At 55.1% G+C, this 17,452-nt stretch overlaps 1 protein-coding gene across 2 annotated transcripts; it reads left to right on the top strand.

Annotated features, from left to right (window-relative positions):
* Positions 1 to 237: 237 nt before the first annotated feature.
* Positions 238 to 16,758, top strand: ROBO4 (roundabout guidance receptor 4). Of its 2 annotated transcripts, none has more exons than XM_070399637.1 (18): positions 238 to 406; positions 708 to 1,037; positions 1,452 to 1,609; positions 1,841 to 1,961; positions 2,256 to 2,365; positions 2,454 to 2,682; positions 3,598 to 3,710; positions 4,095 to 4,263; positions 4,418 to 4,603; positions 4,966 to 5,008; positions 8,432 to 8,568; positions 8,685 to 8,948; positions 13,038 to 13,145; positions 13,340 to 13,475; positions 13,652 to 13,831; positions 13,950 to 14,308; positions 15,752 to 15,958; positions 16,074 to 16,758. In XM_070399637.1, the coding sequence occupies exons 1-17, from the start codon at positions 340 to 342 to the stop codon at positions 15,907 to 15,909; spliced, it is 2,868 nt and encodes a 955-aa protein (XP_070255738.1). In that variant the 5' UTR covers positions 238 to 339; the 3' UTR covers positions 15,910 to 15,958; positions 16,074 to 16,758. The 2 variants fall into 2 exon arrangements, with proteins under 2 accessions (XP_070255738.1, XP_070255737.1); XM_070399636.1 differs by having other exon boundaries at positions 239 to 406; positions 13,586 to 13,831.
* The last annotated feature ends 694 nt before the right edge of the window (positions 16,759 to 17,452 follow it).

The raw sequence follows: 17,452 nt of genomic DNA, 5'->3' as shown, positions 1-17,452 counted from the left end.
ATCATTGATGTTTCTATCTCTCTCTCTCCCTCTTTCTCCTCTCCGAAATCAATAAAAATATTTTTTTTAAAATAAAATAAAAAGAAATACCAGACTAGATGACAAGGTAAACCTCAGGGCTGGGGTTGGGAGCCAGGGAGTTTCTCTCCTCTGGGCTCCTCCCAGTTCTTCAAGGCACCGAGGGCCAGGCAGGAAGCATCGGTTTCCTCAGAGCTGCTTCCCTCTGGGGCAGACTCGGCCACAAACAACCACCAACGGCCTGCCCGCCCCTCCCCTCCCTGTGAGCTCAGAGACGCAAGACAAAGTGCTTGGGACCAGGACAGAGACCTGAGAGCAGCCATGGGCTCCGGAGGAGCGGGTCTCCCTGGGGTCTGGTGGCCCCTGCCTCTCCTGCTTCTGTTCATGGGTGAGTGTGGCCGTCCCCTCTCCTAGCTCAGGCTCCCTCGATCCAGGGCCTGGCCAGGGAAGAAGAGGCCCCCTTGCTCCTTTGCAAGAGATGATGATGATGTTGTTGATGATGATGATGGTGTGTGTGTGTGTGTGTGTGAGAGAGAGAGAGAGAGAGAGGAGACTGACAGACAGATTGAGAGTTCGAAAGGTCTCCTTCCTTTGAATTGATCCTCAGAGGAGAGAAGGCAGGTGAGGAATGCAGGGATCTGGGCACCTGATGGTAGTCAGACTGGGCTCCACCTCCCTTTCCCTTCCAGGAGGCACGGCTCAGGACTCCCCACCCCAGATCCTAGTCCACCCACAGGACCAGCTGCTCCAGGGCCCCGAGCCCGTCCGGATGAGCTGCCAAGCCTCGGGCCAGCCGCCTCCCACCATCCACTGGCTGCTGAATGGGCAGCCCCTGAGCATGGAGCCCCCAGACACACACCAGCTCCTACCTGATGGAACCCTGCTGCTGCACTGGCCCTCCACCCAGGCTCACGCCCGGAACAACCAGGCCCTCTCCACGGACCTGGGCATCTACACATGTGAGGCCAGCAACCGGCTGGGCACAGCGGTGAGCCGCGGCGCACGGCTGTCTGCGGCTGGTGAGGCCTGGGAGGGGAGCCGGGGGGGCGGGGGGGGCACCTGGGGTGATATGCCTGTGCTGAGGGAGGTTTGAAGCGGTATCTGTGAGGATCAATGTGTGTATGTGTGTGTTTTTTGGGGGGCAGGCTCCAGTTAGGCTGGTGTGGGCTGGTTTTGGCTGAGGTTACACTATGTGAGGTTCAACCTGGGATTGGTGTCAGAGGGAGGTTGGAAGGGATATCAGACTGGGAACCAGGAGGAGAGAGCTGAGTTGGGGGTGAACCTACATGGAATGCTTAGGAGGTGGATCTCTGAAGAGTGGGCACCGTCACGAAAAAATAGAATGGGGCAGGTGTGGCAGGAGACACCAAGGGGGGCCTTTGGGGAGGGGAGGACCGGGCACTGCTCCCCCAGAGCCTCCTTCCTCCCCACAGTCCTTCAGGAGGATTTCCGGGTCCAGCCCCAGGACACAGTGGCCACGGTGGGCGAGCAGGTGATCCTGGAGTGCTGGCCACCCTGGGGCTACCCAGAGCCCACGGTCTTGTGGTGGAAGGATGAGAAACCCCTGGCCCTCCAGCCAGGGCGGCACAGGGTGAGTATAGCTCCCTTCCCCGTGCCTCCTCCTGTCCTGGCACTATAGGGCCCGCCCTGGGGACTGACCCACCGTCTGAGTGCCCACTACAGGGCACCCCCAGGGGACTGACCCACCTTCTGAGTGCCCCCCGCAGAATTTGAGGCGAGGAAGGCGGCAAGGCCCTCAGCTTGCCTCCTCTGTCAGAGCCCCTCCCCTCACAGGAGACTGCGCATGTGCCTGTCCTGACAGGTGTCCAGTGGCTCCTTGCGGATGCTAAGAGCAGAGAAGAGTGACTCGGGGACTTATATGTGTGTGGCCACCAACACCGCGGGACAGCGGAAGAGCCGGGCAGCCAGGGTGTCTGTCCAGGGTATGGCAGGGAGCTAACATCAGGGCCAGTGCGGGGTCGGGGTGGGGGGTCCGGTTAGGCTGGTGTGGTCTGGTTTGGGCTGAGGTTAGGGTATGTGAGGTTCAACCTGGGATTGGCATCAGATGGTGGACCCCATCTTAGGGGAGGTTTGCTTCCCTATCCTACAGTGGAGATAGGAGCGCTCTAGTTCTGAGGAAGCTGGGAGTTTTGGGTTCTCGGCAGCTAAGGGATCCTGGACCCCTCAGTTCCTTCACTTGGGCCTGGAGCCCCCATCCCAGCCCTGTTCTCCCCCAGAGCCTCTGGAGCTTCTGGCCGTGCGCATTCAGCTGGAAAACGTGACCCTGCTGGACCCGGGTCCCTCCAAGGGCACCAAGCCTGCGCCTGCCGTGTGGCTCAGCTGGAAGGTGAGGCCGGTGCCCAGGGCTGGAGCCAGTCCGGGTCCAGACAGGACTGCGTTCCTGACCCCCCACCTTTCTCCGGACTCTCTCCCAGGTCAGCGGCCCTGCTGCCCCTGCCCAGTCCTACACAGCGCTATTCAGGACCCAGCCGGTGCCAGGGGGCCAGGGAGCTCCGTGGGCAGAGGCCCTGCTGGCTGGCTCGCAGAGCGCGGAGCTCAGGGGCCTCCGCTGGGGCCAAGACTACGAGTTCAAAGTGAGACCGTCCTCCGGCCGGGCTCAGGGCCCTGACAGCAACGTGCTGCTCCTGAGGCTGCCTGAGCAAGGTCAGGGGCAGGTGCCCACGAGCAACAATAGACCTCTGGTGTCACTCCAGTCTGGGGGGCCTGGAGGACTGTCCCACTCCAGTCTGGGGGCCCTGGAGGACTGTCCACTCCAGTCTGGGGGGGCCCTAGACGACTGTCCACTCCAGTCTGGGGGGCCCTGGAGGACTGTCCCACTCCAGTCTGGGGGGCCCTGGAGGACTGTCCCACTCCAGTCTGGGGGGCCCTGGAGGACTGTCCCACTCCAGTCTGGGGGGCCCTAGAGGACTGTCCCACCCCAGTCTGGGGGGGCACTAGAGGACTGTCCCACTCCAGTCTGGTGGCCCTGGAGGACTGTCCACTCCAGTCTGGGGGGCCCTGGAGGACTGTCCCTCTCCAGTCTGGGGGGCCCTGGAGGACTGTCCACTCCAGTCTGGGGGGCCTGGAGGACTGTCCCACTCCAGTCTGGGGGTCCTGGAGGACTGTCCCACTCCAGTCTGGGGGGCCCTGGAGGACTGTCCACTCCAGTCTGGGGGGCCTGGAGGACTGTCCCACTCCAGTCTGGGGGGCCCTGGAGGACTGTCCCACTCCAGTCTGGGGGGCCCTGGAGGACTGTCCCACTCCAGTCTGGAGGCCCTAGAGGACTGTCCACTCCAGTCTGGGGGGCCTGGAGGACTGTCCCACTCCAGTCTGGGGGTCCTGGAGGACTGTCCCACTCCAGTCTGGGGGGGCCTGGAGGACTGTCCCACTCCAGTCTGGGGGGCCTGGAGGACTGTCCACTCCAGTCTGGGGGGATGGTGGGTCCTGCTCCTGGTTCCCTCTGCCCTGGTCAGGCAAGCGGAGTGCTTATTCTCATCAGTGTGGCCTCTGCCCCTGTGTCCCCATCCCACCCTTCTCCCTAGAGCTCCCTCATTCCTATCTCCTCTCTCCTTCCCCCAGTGCCCAGCGCCCCTCCCCAGGAGGTGACCCTAAAATCGGGCAACGGCAGCATCCTTGTGAACTGGGCCCCACCACCTGCTAAAAACCACAATGGCATCATCCGTGGCTACCAGGTACCCCCACAAGCTGACACACCCCTTCCCGGGGGTGCCGAGGCCTCCCTCTCCCCTGGCATCCTGCGTGCCCTCCCTCTGGGCACTGAGAAGTGAACCCGTGCCGAGAAGCGAGGAGCACCCACTAGTGATAAGTGAGCGTCTGCCAGCCTCTGCCAAGCAGCTCCCTGGTCTCATTTCATCCCCCCGTCCACCTGGTTCTTATCCCCAATTTACAGACACGGAGAGTGAGGCTGAATGTAGGGCACAGGACGGGATGAGAAGTGGGGGTGGTTGTGAGGGGAGTGTTCCCTGGTCAACCCCAGGCTCGGAGTCTGACCGCAGAGGAAGGGCCCAGCAGCTGGGATGGTGCCTGGGGACACTGCTCACCCTGCCTGTCCTTAGGTGTGGAGCCTGAGCAACACCTCATGGCCCCCAACCAACTGGACAGTGGCCGGTGAGCAGACCCAGCTGGAGATTGCCACCCAAACACCAGGTTCCTACTGTGTGCAGGTGGCCGCCGTCACCGGCGCTGGGGCTGGGGAGCCCAGTGGCCCCGTCTGCCTCGTTTTAGGTGAGGAGTCTCCACTGGTCCCACCACATCCCTCAGCCCCAATGCCCACCTTCCTCTCCTTGTCCCCACTTCCCACTTCCAGCTCTTGCCCCTTCTCTGTCCGACCCTCGTTGCTCCCCCTGCCCACTACCCCTGAGCTCCAAATCCCATACAGAGCAGACCATGGAGCGAGCCACCCGAGAACCCAAAGACCCCGGCCCGTGGATCCTGGAACAGCTGAGAGCAACGTTGAAGCGTCCAGAGGTCATTGCCACCGGGGCTGTCCTGCTCTGGCTGCTGCTGCTGGGCACCACTGTGTGTATCCACCGTCGGCGCCGCGCTGGGGTGCACCTGGGCCCAGGTGAGAGAGGGAAGCAGGCTCCAGGGGGTCAGGACTCACTGGGTCCAGTAAGAACACTATAGGGGGGTGCTAGCTGGCTTGGTTCAGTGGATAGAGCTTCGGCCTGCGGACTGAAGGGTTCCGGGTTCAATTCCTGTCAAGGGCACATACCTGGGTTGTGGGCTTGATTCCCAGGAAGGGCATGCAGGAGGTAGCCAATCAGTGATTCTCTCTCATCATCGATGTTTCTGACTCTCTCCCCCTCTCCTTTCCTCTCTGAGATCAATAAAAATATATATTTTTTAAAAAGAACACTATTGGGGTTAGCTCTCTAGCCTGATGCTGGGGACTCTAGATTGAGCCTTCTTCCTGTCCTCTCCCAGGTCTGTATAGATATACCAGCGAGGATGCCATCCTAAAACACAGGTGAGACATGAAAGGGGTGTGGCCTGAGGTGAGGGAGGGGCAGGGGGACCCAGGGTTAGTGGAGCTGGAACAGAGAATTGGATGGAGTCTCCCTTACGCCAGGCAGTTTGGAGTCCTGCCTGGTATCTGTATCTCTCCTCAACTCCAAGTGAGAACTGTTTTCTCTTTCAATAATGTTACTATCAGACCACTTGACAGAGAGTAAACAGAATCAGAGACTTAAGTGGCTTTGCCCAAGGCAACACAGCTGGACTTCTGAACTCCTAATCCAGCGGTTCTCAACCTGTGGGTCGCGACCCCTTTGGGGGTCGAACGACCCTTTCACAGGGGTCGCCTAAGACCATCGGAAAACACATATATAATTACACATTGTTTTTGTGATTCATCACTATGCTTTCATTATGTTCAATTTGTAACAATGAAAATACATCCTGCATATCAGATATTTACATGACGATTCATAACAGTAGCAAAATTACAGTTATGAAATAGCAATGAAAATAATTTTATGGTTGGGGGTCACCACAACCTGAGGAACTGTATTAAAGGGTCGTGGCATCAGGAAGGTTGAGAACCACTGTCCTAATCCAAAGCTCTTATCACCAAGCTCTCACTGATAGTACTGACTACACTTTCCTGCTGAGTCAACCTCCTGGGTGGAGAATAATTAGCGTGGGAGGAGCAGCTAATTCCTGATTTTCTCTCTGCACTCAGAGTTTATCTAGCAGTGCCTTTGCCTTTGCTTTCGGTCCATCACTCAACCTATGGAGCCATCTTTCCTTCATGGTAATCCACCCACAGTTCCAGTAGAGGGCGCTCTGCCCCTACACCATAGGGCGGTTGCAGGTACCTCTGCTTCAAGTGTGTCTGGCTGCCAGAGCAAGTCTGCGGTTATGAGACAAGACACTAAGAAAGCAAGCATGCTTTTTCATCCTGTTGGCTGAGTTTTGCACTAAAATAACCATTTCATCTGCCCACATTCTCCTGCTCTTTGTCGCATTAGATTTCCTCTGGAAGGTTTCACAGCCCAGGTCTGCATCTTTCAACAGACATTTACAGAGCACCTACTAGGTGCCAGATACATCCAGCCAGACCCTTTTTCTGTCAGTGTCTCAGTTCAGAGCAAGGTTCCTTCCTGTGTTTTCTGTGCCCACTGGCTTTTCTCTTGAGTTACCACCTGGGCTTTGTCTGCTCTGCCCTGAACTTTCTCTGTCCCCCTGGGACTTCACCCCCATCCTTGAGGGAGATGCCTTCATTTCTCTAGAACAGTCTCCATCTGCCAGGAACTCAGTCTAGACCAGTGGCTCCCAACCTTTTTTTGGCCATGCCCCACCTAAGCATCTCTAAAATCCTGATGCCCACCCCCACCCTGTGACATATAATTCTTATTATTAAAAAAGTGAACTCCTTGCCCTGACCGGCTTGGCTCAGTGGATAGAGCATTGGCCTGCGGACTGAAAGGTCCCAGGTTCGATTCCAGTCAAGGGCATGTACCTTGCTTGCAGGCACATCCCCAGTAGGAGGTGTGCAAGAGACAGCTGATCAATGTTTCTCTCTCATTGATGTTTCTAACTCTCTATTTCTTTCATTTCCTCCCTGTAAAAAATCAATAAAATATATATATTTTTTAAAAGTGAACTCCTATTCACGTGGAGGAAGCCTAAAAGGCCATTAACTTGGTCTAAACAAGCTTTCAAAGAACATGGTGTCCATCAAAGAGAAAAAATAAAAGAAGGAAAGGATAGATGAAGTACTGAGAAAGAAATCACTAAGAAATTGTTAATAATTATAATATGAAGTGATATGAAAAAAATAGCAAATAAAGTTTCAAAACATATACCGGTAATAGAGAACTGGAATACATAAATATGTCACAATGTATATTTATAGACTGTATATGAGGCCCCTAGAATCATCAGAAATGCAAAAAAATCACTGTTAATAACTCATTCTCAAATTGTCCCCCTTAAAAATCAAATTGCGCCCTAACCGGTTTGGCTTAGTGGATAGAGCATCGGCCTGTGGACTGAAGGGCCCTGGGTTCAATTCTGGTCAAGGGCATGTACCCTGGTTGCTGGCACATCCCCAGTAGGGGGTGTGCAGGAGGCAGCTGATCGATGTTTCTCTCTCATTGATGTTTCTAACTCTCTGTCCCTCTCCCTTCCTCTCTGTAAAAAATCAATAAAATATATTCAAAAAAATCAAATTGCACCCCTGGGGGGGGGGTGCCCCGAGTTGGGAACCACCAGTCTAGACAGAGACATCCAAGTGAATGCAATCCAGAGTTGGATGCAGACACATGTACAAGATACGTGGAGGAGACTGGGGTGGGGAAATTCGGGAGGGAGATTTCACATTGACCCTGACAGTGAGAAGGAGAAGGCCAAAGCGGGCAGCCGGAAATCGCCACCATGTTCGCAGGGAAGGAAAAGCCGTTTGGTCTGCCTGGGGCATAGCGTGTGAGATGGGTCTGGTCAGGGAGTTGGAAACCAGGCTGAGGGCCCTGTTCGCCATGCCAGGCAGCCGGGCTCTCTCCGGGTAAATGGGAGCCACGGGAGGTTTCAGGCAGAGAAGCGCTTTGGCTGGTCCCTGTTGTTGAAACATGACTCAGGCAGCCTGCATGGCCCCCTGTTCAAAGGGAACCAGACTAGAGGTCGCGAGGCCACGTTCACGTAGCCAGCTCTGCTCTGCCAGCGCATGACCTCACGTTTCCTGGCCCCAGCGCACAGCATCAGCCTTATATGGAAGGGCGTTGTTACTTTTTCAGATGAAGAACTGGGGCTTAGAGAGGCTGACAGACTTGCTCCCAGGGATGCACAGCTGGGCTGCGACCAACGGGGATTTTTTTTTTTTTTTTTTTTTGCCAACCGGGATTTTCACAGGGTTTGTCTGGCTCCAGATAGATATTCTTTTAATCTTAGCACACAGCTGTTTCTTTTTAATACCTCTTATCTCTGGGCAACCTGGACTTCCTCTGATAACCAGGATAAGAAAGGGCACTGCATTGGAGACATCAGTGCAGAGATTTTAAGGAGTCTGAAGGGCTTAAAAGCAGGTAGAATAAAGCCTGTAGCACAGTGGTTCTCAACCTTCCTAATGCCGGGACCCTTCAATACAGTTCCTCATGTTGTGGTGACCCCCAATTTCATTGTTACAAATGGAACATAATTAAAACATAGTGATGAATCACAAGAACAATATGTAATTATATATGTGTTTTCCGATGGTCTTAGGTGACCCCTGTGGAAGGGTCGTTCGACCCCCAAAGGGGTCGCGACCCACAGGTTGAGAACCGCTGCTCTAGCACCATCTCCTCACCTCCTTCAGCTACCCCATGGTTCTTGCTTTACGCTGTTTCTTCTGCCCTTGTCCCTACCTCCCCGCTTTCCCCCCCCCCCCCCACCCCACCCCCCATTGCTGCAGGATGGACCACAGCGACTCCCCCTGGCTGGCAGACACTTGGCGATCCACCTCTGGCTCTCGAGACCTGAGCAGCAGCAGCAGTCTTAGCAGCCGGCTGGGAGTGGACCCCCGGGACCCACTAGACCGCCGGCGCTCCTGTGAGCATGCCCAGAGGCGGCCAGGGCCTGGCAGTGGAACAGAGACCCCAGGGCTGGAGGAGGGAGACGTGGGCAGGATGACTCACCATCACTCCTCCTATGGTGTCTTATTGCAGTGATCTCCTGGGATCCCCGCAGCCCTGGGGTGCCCCTGCTTCCGGACACCCGCACTTTTTATGGCTCCCTCATCGCTGAGCCGCCTTCCAGCCCCCCAGCCCGGCCAAGCCCCCAGGCCCCAGCTCTCAGGCACCTCCGACCTCAGCTGACCCGGCTCTCCAGCCCCTGGCCCAGTTCCGACAGCCTCTGCAGCCGCAGGGGGCTCTCTTCCCCTCGATTCTCTGTGGCCCCCGCAGAGGCTTGGAAGGCCAAAAAGAAGCAAGGTAAGGACGGGATCGCAGACCCAGCCCGGAGCAGGCGGGAGGAGGGCCCAGGAGTGGGAATGTGGTGGGAATGTGGCCTGGGCCCTGGCAGGCGGGTGTGGGTAGCACCCCACCCACAGCTTTGACTGGCTTGTCCTCCTGGATCCCCATCAGTGACGCACTCAGCGAGGGCCGCGCTGACCTCGGCTTTTCTCTACACGGCCTCTGTTTTCAGTTTGGCTGCACCAGGAGCGGCCCTGCCTCTGCAATCAGCTCAACTCCACACGTTGATAAGCGAACACCAGGGCCCAAGAGATACCAGACACGGTCCTCGCCCCCTAAGGGCTCAAAGTCTAACACAAGTGCCTGACCAGCACACCAGTCATTCCAGAACCTGGCAGGATGTGCCCAGAATGCGCCCAGTGCTGGCAGGAAGCCTCTGGTTCCCATGAACAACTCCCCTGTGCTCTACACAAGTCTGCCCAGGCCCGACTCTCAGCTTGCTCCCCAGAGGAGCAGTTCCTTTCTGCCAAATCTCTCCTGACTCCCAGCACCCTGCTTTGACTTGACAGAGAGACATCATTATAGTCTCTCTTTCTTTCTTTTTTTTAAATATGTTTTTATTGATTTCAGAGAGGAAGGGAGAAGGAGAAATAGAAACATCAATGAGAGAGAATCATTGATAAGCTGCCTCCTGCATGCGCCCTGCTGGGGATCCAGCCCTCAACCCGGGCATGTGCCCTGACCAGGAATAAAACCGTGACCTCCTGGTTCATAGGTCGATGCTCAACCACTGAGCCACGCTAGCCGGGCTAGTCTCTGTTTCTTTAGCAACCACTATGTTAGGTGCTTTACTTATATTTATTTTATTTAAGCCTCACAACATATTGACTTGGTATTATTTCCTCTAATTTCACAGATAGGGAAAGAGGAGCAGATTTGGGTAACTCATTTAAAATCCCACATCAATAAGGGGCAGAACTCAGAGCTGAAGTCAGAGTGGTCTGCTCCCAGGGCCACTTTGACTGTCTCTGGGAGTGTCCGTGGGAAATCCTATCCTCTCACTGACTCTTTTCTCCCATCTCCGAACATTGGCCTGCACCCTATCTGCTGTCTTCATGAGCCTTCTGTACTGATGAGTGAGACTTACAAATGCTCAACAGCCATTTTTAAAAAAATATATTTTTAATTGATTTCAGAGAGGAAGGGAGAGGGAGAGATAGAAACACCAGTGATGAGAGAGAATCATTGATTGGCTGCCTCCCACATGCTCCCTACTGGGAATCAACGAATCAAACCGTGACCTCCTGGTTCATAAGTAGAGGCTCAACCACTGAGCATACTGGTCGGGCTCAACAGCCAATTTTTTAAAAGTTTATAATTGAATTTTTATTAAGACAAATGTGGATTCAGAGTAATTAGGAGCTTGTCTAATATCCAAAATTTTATGTCTCTAAATATTAATGAAGCTGGCATTTTTTCCAGCTTTGCCTCAAAGCTATTGCATTAGAAAATCTCAGTGGTAATGAAATACCAACTAAAAAGAGGTTGCATGAATCTCATTTAAAAACCAGCTTTCCGTCCAGCCAGCATGGTTCAGTGGTTGAGCGTCGACCTATGAATCAGGAGGTCACGGTTCAACTCCCGGTCAGGGCACGTGCCCAGGTTACAAGTTTGACCCCCAGTGTGGGCCACGTCCCCACTAGTCCTCAACAGATCATGCTCTGACCTTGTCCAGAGCCATGGCGTCGGCTCCACTGCTGTCACCTAGCCCACGACTGATGGTCTTCATTTCCTAAAACGGGCAGGTTCTCTCAGTGCCCCTACTCCCCGTAACCTACTTATTCCTTTTTCCTACTGGTTGACTCTCGTTGGGGTTTTTCTCCATGATAGATATTATCACACTCTCCCGGGTCTCAACCATTATACCAGGTCCTTAATTCCCCATACTTTGCCAGATACATACACCGAATATTCTCATTAATTCAAACCAATATGTATTGCAATTCAGGGCTGGCCAGTGAGATTTGGCCTGACCTTGATAACATTTTTATTGCCCAGTTTATTATTCAAATAACATTGAAACTAAAATCCAAGTATTTCCGAGCAAAGGGGGAGGGGCTTATTGTTACCAGGGTCCTTTAGAGGAAATGGAAAGGGCTGGGACAAATATGGCCTTTTCCAGAATTGGCCTTTTTCTTCCTTTTCTTTTTAAATATATTTTATTGATTTTTTACAGAGAGGAAGGAAGAGGGATAGAGAATTAGAAATATCAATGAGAGAGAAACATCAATCAGCCACCTCCTACACACCCCCTACTGGGGATATGCCCGCAACCAGGGTACATGCCCTTGACCGGAATCGAACCTGGGACCCTTCAGTCTGCAGGCCGACGCCCTATCCACTGAGCCAAACCGGTTAGGGCTTCCTTCCTTTTCCATACAACCAACCAGCCAGCCAGCCAGCTAGAAGTGTCCCCGCTTCTGAGCTTAGTTACGAAGCCAGGTATTATGTCATTCAACGAAAGGAAATGTACAAAAACCAAATCAGCCGAAGTACGAAAGCAAACTTCAATAGAGGAAGTCCAGCCATTGTGTGGGTTTTATCCCAGTGGCTCAGAAGATCTGGCCACTGTCCATGGATTCCCAGGGCCCAGATGGGGTCTTGGTCTCATCCCTGCTCTGAACTGGCCATGGTGGCCCCCAAGGCTTTAGCATGAGACGGACTAGACAGCTCTGCCTCCAGGGCCCTGCCTGGCCTTTGGTCTGGGCTTCTGATCATGGGACACTAATCTGAAAGTTGTTTCTTTCCTCCTTTGCTCTGGTTCCCGGTCTGGGGAAAATCTGTTATTTTCTATTTATATTACCCAGTTCCTCTCTGGTTTAAACTTAGATCACCTGGCTTTGGGCCTGACCAGGAAGCATTATACGTGGCTGGGCCAGTCCTCTCAGTGACCTCGGCTTTCCTATTGTCAGAGTTCACTCAGCCTTGTCTCTAAGTGTGGTTCACCCTAAGTGGGAGTCACGTCTGTACGTGTTTACACCTACATCTCTAACAGCATCCTTCATTCACTCATTTAGCCAACAAATACTGACTATCTACGGGCAGGGCATTGCTCTCTGGGTGAGACCAACACATCTTCCTACTCGAAAGTGCCTCTTCCTTCACACCTGGCCTGGTCTAGGGTTACTTGTTTCTGTCTTACCCACTCATGACCGTCTAACCCAGTGGTTCTCAACCTTCCTAATGCCTCGACCCTTTCATACAGTTCCTCATGTTGTGGTGACCCCCAACCATAACATTATTTTCGTTGCTACTTCATAACTGTAATTTTGCTACTGTTATGAATCGTCATGTAAATATCTGATATGCAGGATGTATTTTCATTGTTACAGATTGAACATAATGAAAGCATAGTGATGAATCACAAAAACAATATGTAATTATATATGTGTTTTCCGATGGTCTTAGGCGACCCCTGTGAAAGGGTCGTTCGACCCCCAAAGGGGTCTCGACCCACAGGCTGAGAACCGCTGGTCTAACCCATGTCCCCAGGTGAGAGACGCTCAGGTTGCTCAGGGCAGGGCCGGCATAATGTGAAGATTTTCATAATGTGAAGAATGGAAATGAATAGATTCTCTCCAAGAGAAGAAGGAGCCAAAACTACCGAGAAGAATAACCATGTGAGGCTACAGAGATTGGGAAGATGGCAATACATCCAGTAAAGGGAAGAAAGCTATTAGGTGCCAGGAACATTTCGATCTGTGTTTATTTAATTGGAAAAGCCATCATTTGCTGTGGGTGTTTACAAATTCAACAGGCTCAGAAAGGTTCATGGATCTACCTGAGGGCCCACAGCGATTGCATGGCTCAGCTGGGCTACGAGAGCCCATTTTTTTACTCCAAGCCTGGGGCTCCTCCCACCCTCTCACAGCTGCCTGGCTGAAGGTGGGAAGGGTAGGAGAAGAGGGAGGGCGGTTCTTCCCTCTTTTCTCTTTGTCCAGGGGCCTTAAAGCGTAACTGAATGACATGGCCGAAGCTGGAGCCTGAGGTTGGGGTCTGACAGGCCCACCCTGGCCTGTCCCTCAATGGCCGATTCTTCCTTTGCAGAGCTGCACCAGGCCAACAGCTCCCCGCTGCTGCGGGGCAGCCACCCTATGGAGCTCTGGGCCTGGGAGGCAGGAAATAAAGGCTCCAAGAACCTTTCCCAAAGCCCAGGTGAGAGGAAGTGAGGCGGTGAGGTGGGGTGCAGGGGCCCACCAGCCCCTACAGCCGGCTTCAGCTGCCCTTGAGGAAGCTGACAGGTGGGGTGTAGGGGCAGGAAGCTGAGGGGAGGGTTGGGCAGGGGGCAGGCTGGAGTGTGAGGCTGATGGGGGTTCCGCTATTCTCATGCCCATGCTATTGTTCACCAGGACCTGTGCCCCGAGCTCTGGTTGCCTGGCGGGCCCTGGGACCGCAGATCCTCAGCTCCTCCAGCGAGCTGACTTGCCCTCTCCCGCCAGCACCCCTCTCTTCTCATGAACCCCCCACTCAGAATCAACAGACCCAGTAAGAGGGCATGGGGTCCAAAAGCAGGGGTGGGGTGGGATGGGGTGAGGGAGGGGTGGACAGGGGCTGGAAGGACCCCACTAACCATCCTGCCATCTGTCTTACATCAGGCACGCGGCAGAGCCCCGAGCTCCCTCCCCGCACCCCCTGTCAGCAGCCCCCATCCCCACCTGCAGGCCCTCCAGTACCGCCAGCCACTCCAGCCACCAGGCCTCCTCCCTGTCCGGTCCCAGCCCAACCTCCAGTCGCCTGTCCAGCTCTTCGCTGTCATCCCTGGGGGAGGATCAGGACAGTGTGCTGACTCCTGAGGAGGTGGCCCTGTGCCTGGAGCTCAGTGAGGGTGAGGAGACCCCCAGGTGAGTAGGCCCGTATTACAGTATGCTTGTCCCTGCCTCATTCCACTCTTCCCGGAGAAATGGTCCCGCCCTACGGCACCTCAACAATCCTACTGTCTCCCATGTTGCCTCTTCCTAGGAACAGCGTCTCTCCTATGCCAAGGGCTCCTTCACCCCCCAGCACCTATGGGTACATCAGTGTTCCCACAGCTTCAGAGCTGGCAGACATGGGCAGAGCTGCCGGAGGGGTAGGGTCCGAGGTGGGGAGTTTGCTGTGCCCACCTCGGCCCTGCCTCACCCCCACCCCCAGTGAGGGCTCCCTGGCCAATGGCTGGGGCTCAGCCTCTGAGGACAACGCCCCCAGTGCCAGAGCCAGTCTGGTCAGCTCCTCCGACGGCTCCTTCCTGGCCGATGCCCACTTCGCACGGGCCCTGGCAGTGGCCGTGGACAGCCTTGGTTTTGGTCTGGAGCCCAGGGAGGCAGACTGCGTCTTCACAGGTACGTCAGCTCACCCTCACCCCTTGGAGTGGGCGCAGCTCCTGTAAGACCCCCTTCTTCCCAACCAGGAGGCCACGTTCCTAGTCATGGTCTTCGTCACGGTCTTTGTCACTGTCCTTAGAACAGCCAGTTTGCATTCAATGATGACTACCTCCCAGGCTCCAGACCAGTGATGGCGAACCTTTTGAGCTCGGCGTGCCAGCATTTTGAAAAACCCTAACTTAACTCTGGTGCCGTGTCACATATAGAAATTTTTTGATATTTGCAACCATAGTAAAACAAAGATTTATATTTTTGATATTTATTTTATATATTTAAATGCCATTTAACAAAGAAAAATCAACCAAAAAAATGAGTTCGCGTGTCACCTCTGACACGCGTGTCATAGGTTCGCCATCACTGCCCTAGGATAAGCACTGTACGTGCATTCAATGACCCCTCTAGGAGGAATGCTCTTTATTCTTTTCCAAATGAGGAAATTGTAAGTCAATCAGGTTTATTAACTTGCCCAAGTTCACCCCATGAGAACAGGGACAGACTGTTCAAGTCTGAAGCCTGCAGGCAGCCAAGTGCGACCCACCCCCGTACCCGAAGGCCCCCCCCCCACCCAGATAGGGGTCTCCAGGAAGGGTGGCTCCAGCCCCTGTGATTCACTCCAGCCCATTGTTCAGGTTCCTCCTCACCGTGGGACGTTCTGTCTCCTCTTACCCCCTCCGTGCCTCCACGCCCTCCTTCTTGCCTTGTCTGTGGTTGTGGGGAGGAGCAACCGGGCTCACCCTTCACTGTCTAGTGGAGTGGGACCATCATCTCCATGTCAACCTTCACATGTCTAGTGGAGTGGGACCATCATCTCCATGTCAACCTTCACATGTCTAGTGGAGTGGGACCATCATCTCCATGTCAACCTTCACTGTCTAGTGGAGAAGGACCATCATCTCCATGTCAACCTTCACATGTCTAGTGGAATAGGACCATCATCTCCATGTCAACCTTCACTGCCTAGTGGAGTGGGACCATCATCTCCATGTCAACAGAGGCAGTCAGGGCTCCCCTTAGCTATTCCCTGCCTCATCTGCTCTATCAGATCCCCTGTTCCCGTCGTATGAACCCTAACTCTGCCCTATGCCCCAAGAAAAACAACCAGGCTTGTGGTGCACGAGAGAGCAAGGGTTATCCAGGGCAGAAGTTCCCCTAATGGAACGGAGGGAGAGGAGGACGCCAGGAGTGGGAGAGGATGGGCAAAGGCCAGTTCGAAACATTCTCTCTAAAGAAACGAATGGTTCCTGTCCCTGGGGCCAGAGATGCCGAGACTGATGGGCCAAGTTGGGGTTAGACTATACTTAGGGTTGGGTGTCCGCTTGAAGTTGGCCCCAAGCTTTGTTCCCTAAACTGGTTCCCAGGGGTGAAGGCCAACCCTCCACAGATATCTCTACCCCCACACAGGTGCCTCATCGCCTCCCTCCCCCCGGGATGACCGCCTGCTGACTCGCACCCTCTCCCTGCCCCTGTGGGAGTGGAGGTCAGACTGGCTGGAGGACCTGGAGAACAGCCACATCCAGCGGCTGGGCAGAGGGCTGCCGCCCTGGCCCCCCGACTCTTAGAACTCTCCCCAGAGAAGCCATCTCAGCTGCGCTGCACCCAAGGCTGGTAGTAAGTGTCTGTCTGCCTGGCTTGTGTGGTTCTGGGTGGAGCCGTGAGGGAGCCGGGGGTCTGCAGGACTGACAAGGAGCAGGGGGATGACTCCACTCTCCTCCAATTCTCCTAGAGACTCGTCCTGAGGCATGTCCCCGAGACTCCCCCTCCCGGCCCCCCAAGAAGAGACTCAGAACTCCCTCTCCTGTCAGCCACGGGCCCTGAGGAGGGCTGGGCCCTGGACTGCAGATCTTGGTCCGTGCATCTCTGCCCTTGGGTACATCTGGCCTCCAGGAGAGCTCGCCCTCCTTGACCGTGAAAAGGAATGAAGCAACATACAATCAGAGCAAAGCAGACCCGGAGCCCCCAGAGCAGAGAACGGTCTCCACCTGGCGCCTTGCTTGTCCTCGGCTCTGCCCAACCCCACAACCAAACTGTTTGGCTTAAGGAGCAGCCCATCTCCTGCTCCCCCATGCACGGGGATCGTGAGACATGGGGGAGCCAGGGGTCTTTCTGGGGAGCAGCGGCAGCTTGTGGGGGTGGGCCGTGGAGGAAGGGGCTCCTCAAGTCTCCCCTCAGCCTCAATGGACCGTGTTCCTTACGGGGCCTCCACCCCCAACACCATGTAAAGGAGATACAGAGCAGAGCCCTGAGCCACGAGGCCCAACCCAGCACCAAGGCAAAGTCCCAGAGGGACCAGGGAGGGAGCTCCGGGGCGGGAGGTGCGGAATGCGGGACAAAACCACCCTCCCCACACTGCTGTCAGTGAGCCCAAGGAATTAATACTATGACATGGCAATGCCTTGAGTTCCGTGAGCTCTTTCCCCGGAGCGTCGTTTCGGGGGTGGAGAGGGCACGTGGAGATAGAGAAAGAATTGCCTGAACTGGAAAGGGAGCAGGCATTCGCTGATGCTGGGCAATATCACTCATCCCTGTCCAGGAACTAAGGGGAGGATTATGTTCACCCATCCGATTGGAAGCAGGACCCAGGCAAGGGAGGGCTGGGCATGGTCAGGGCCTGCTGGTCTTGGCAACTGTTCCCCAGAAGACAACTCCTGCCTCCAGCCGCCCCAGCCCCCTCCCCAGAGACTAGTCCCAGGTGGTTTCTTAAAACAGGCAAAGTAGCTCATCCCACAAAAGGCAGAGCCACCTGTCATGATTGGCTGGCGCACATCCTTCCACCAGAGCAACAGAGCAAACCAGCGGTGTCGCGGGACTCCCGGGGCCTCCGCCACAGACAGCGGAGGGGAGCAGGTGACGGCGTCTCTCCCACGTGGCAGGAAAGGTCAGGGGCAGAATCCTCAGGTTGGGGGATGAGCATGAGCAGGGCCACAGGAAGACACCTTCAGGGAGAGCCCATTGGACAGGGCCCCGAGAGGGGGTGATCATCCCCCCCAAAGCCCTGTGGCTCTACTGGAGGCCACTCTCCTTTGGAGGCTGAGAAGGCGGGGCCCGGGGACGGTGCTGCCCGGACTACCCTGACCTGGCCAGTCTGGGCTGGAGGGTGTGACC

The sequence above is a fragment of the Myotis yumanensis genome, unplaced genomic scaffold (genome assembly GCF_028538775.1).
Source record: "Myotis yumanensis isolate MYYU_CA2020_CCGP unplaced genomic scaffold, mMyoYum1.0.hap1 SCAF_19, whole genome shotgun sequence".
Taxonomy (NCBI): Eukaryota; Metazoa; Chordata; class Mammalia; order Chiroptera; family Vespertilionidae; genus Myotis; species Myotis yumanensis.
Note: the sequence above shows the minus strand (reverse complement) of the source record. Positions and strands in the feature narration are given on the sequence as shown.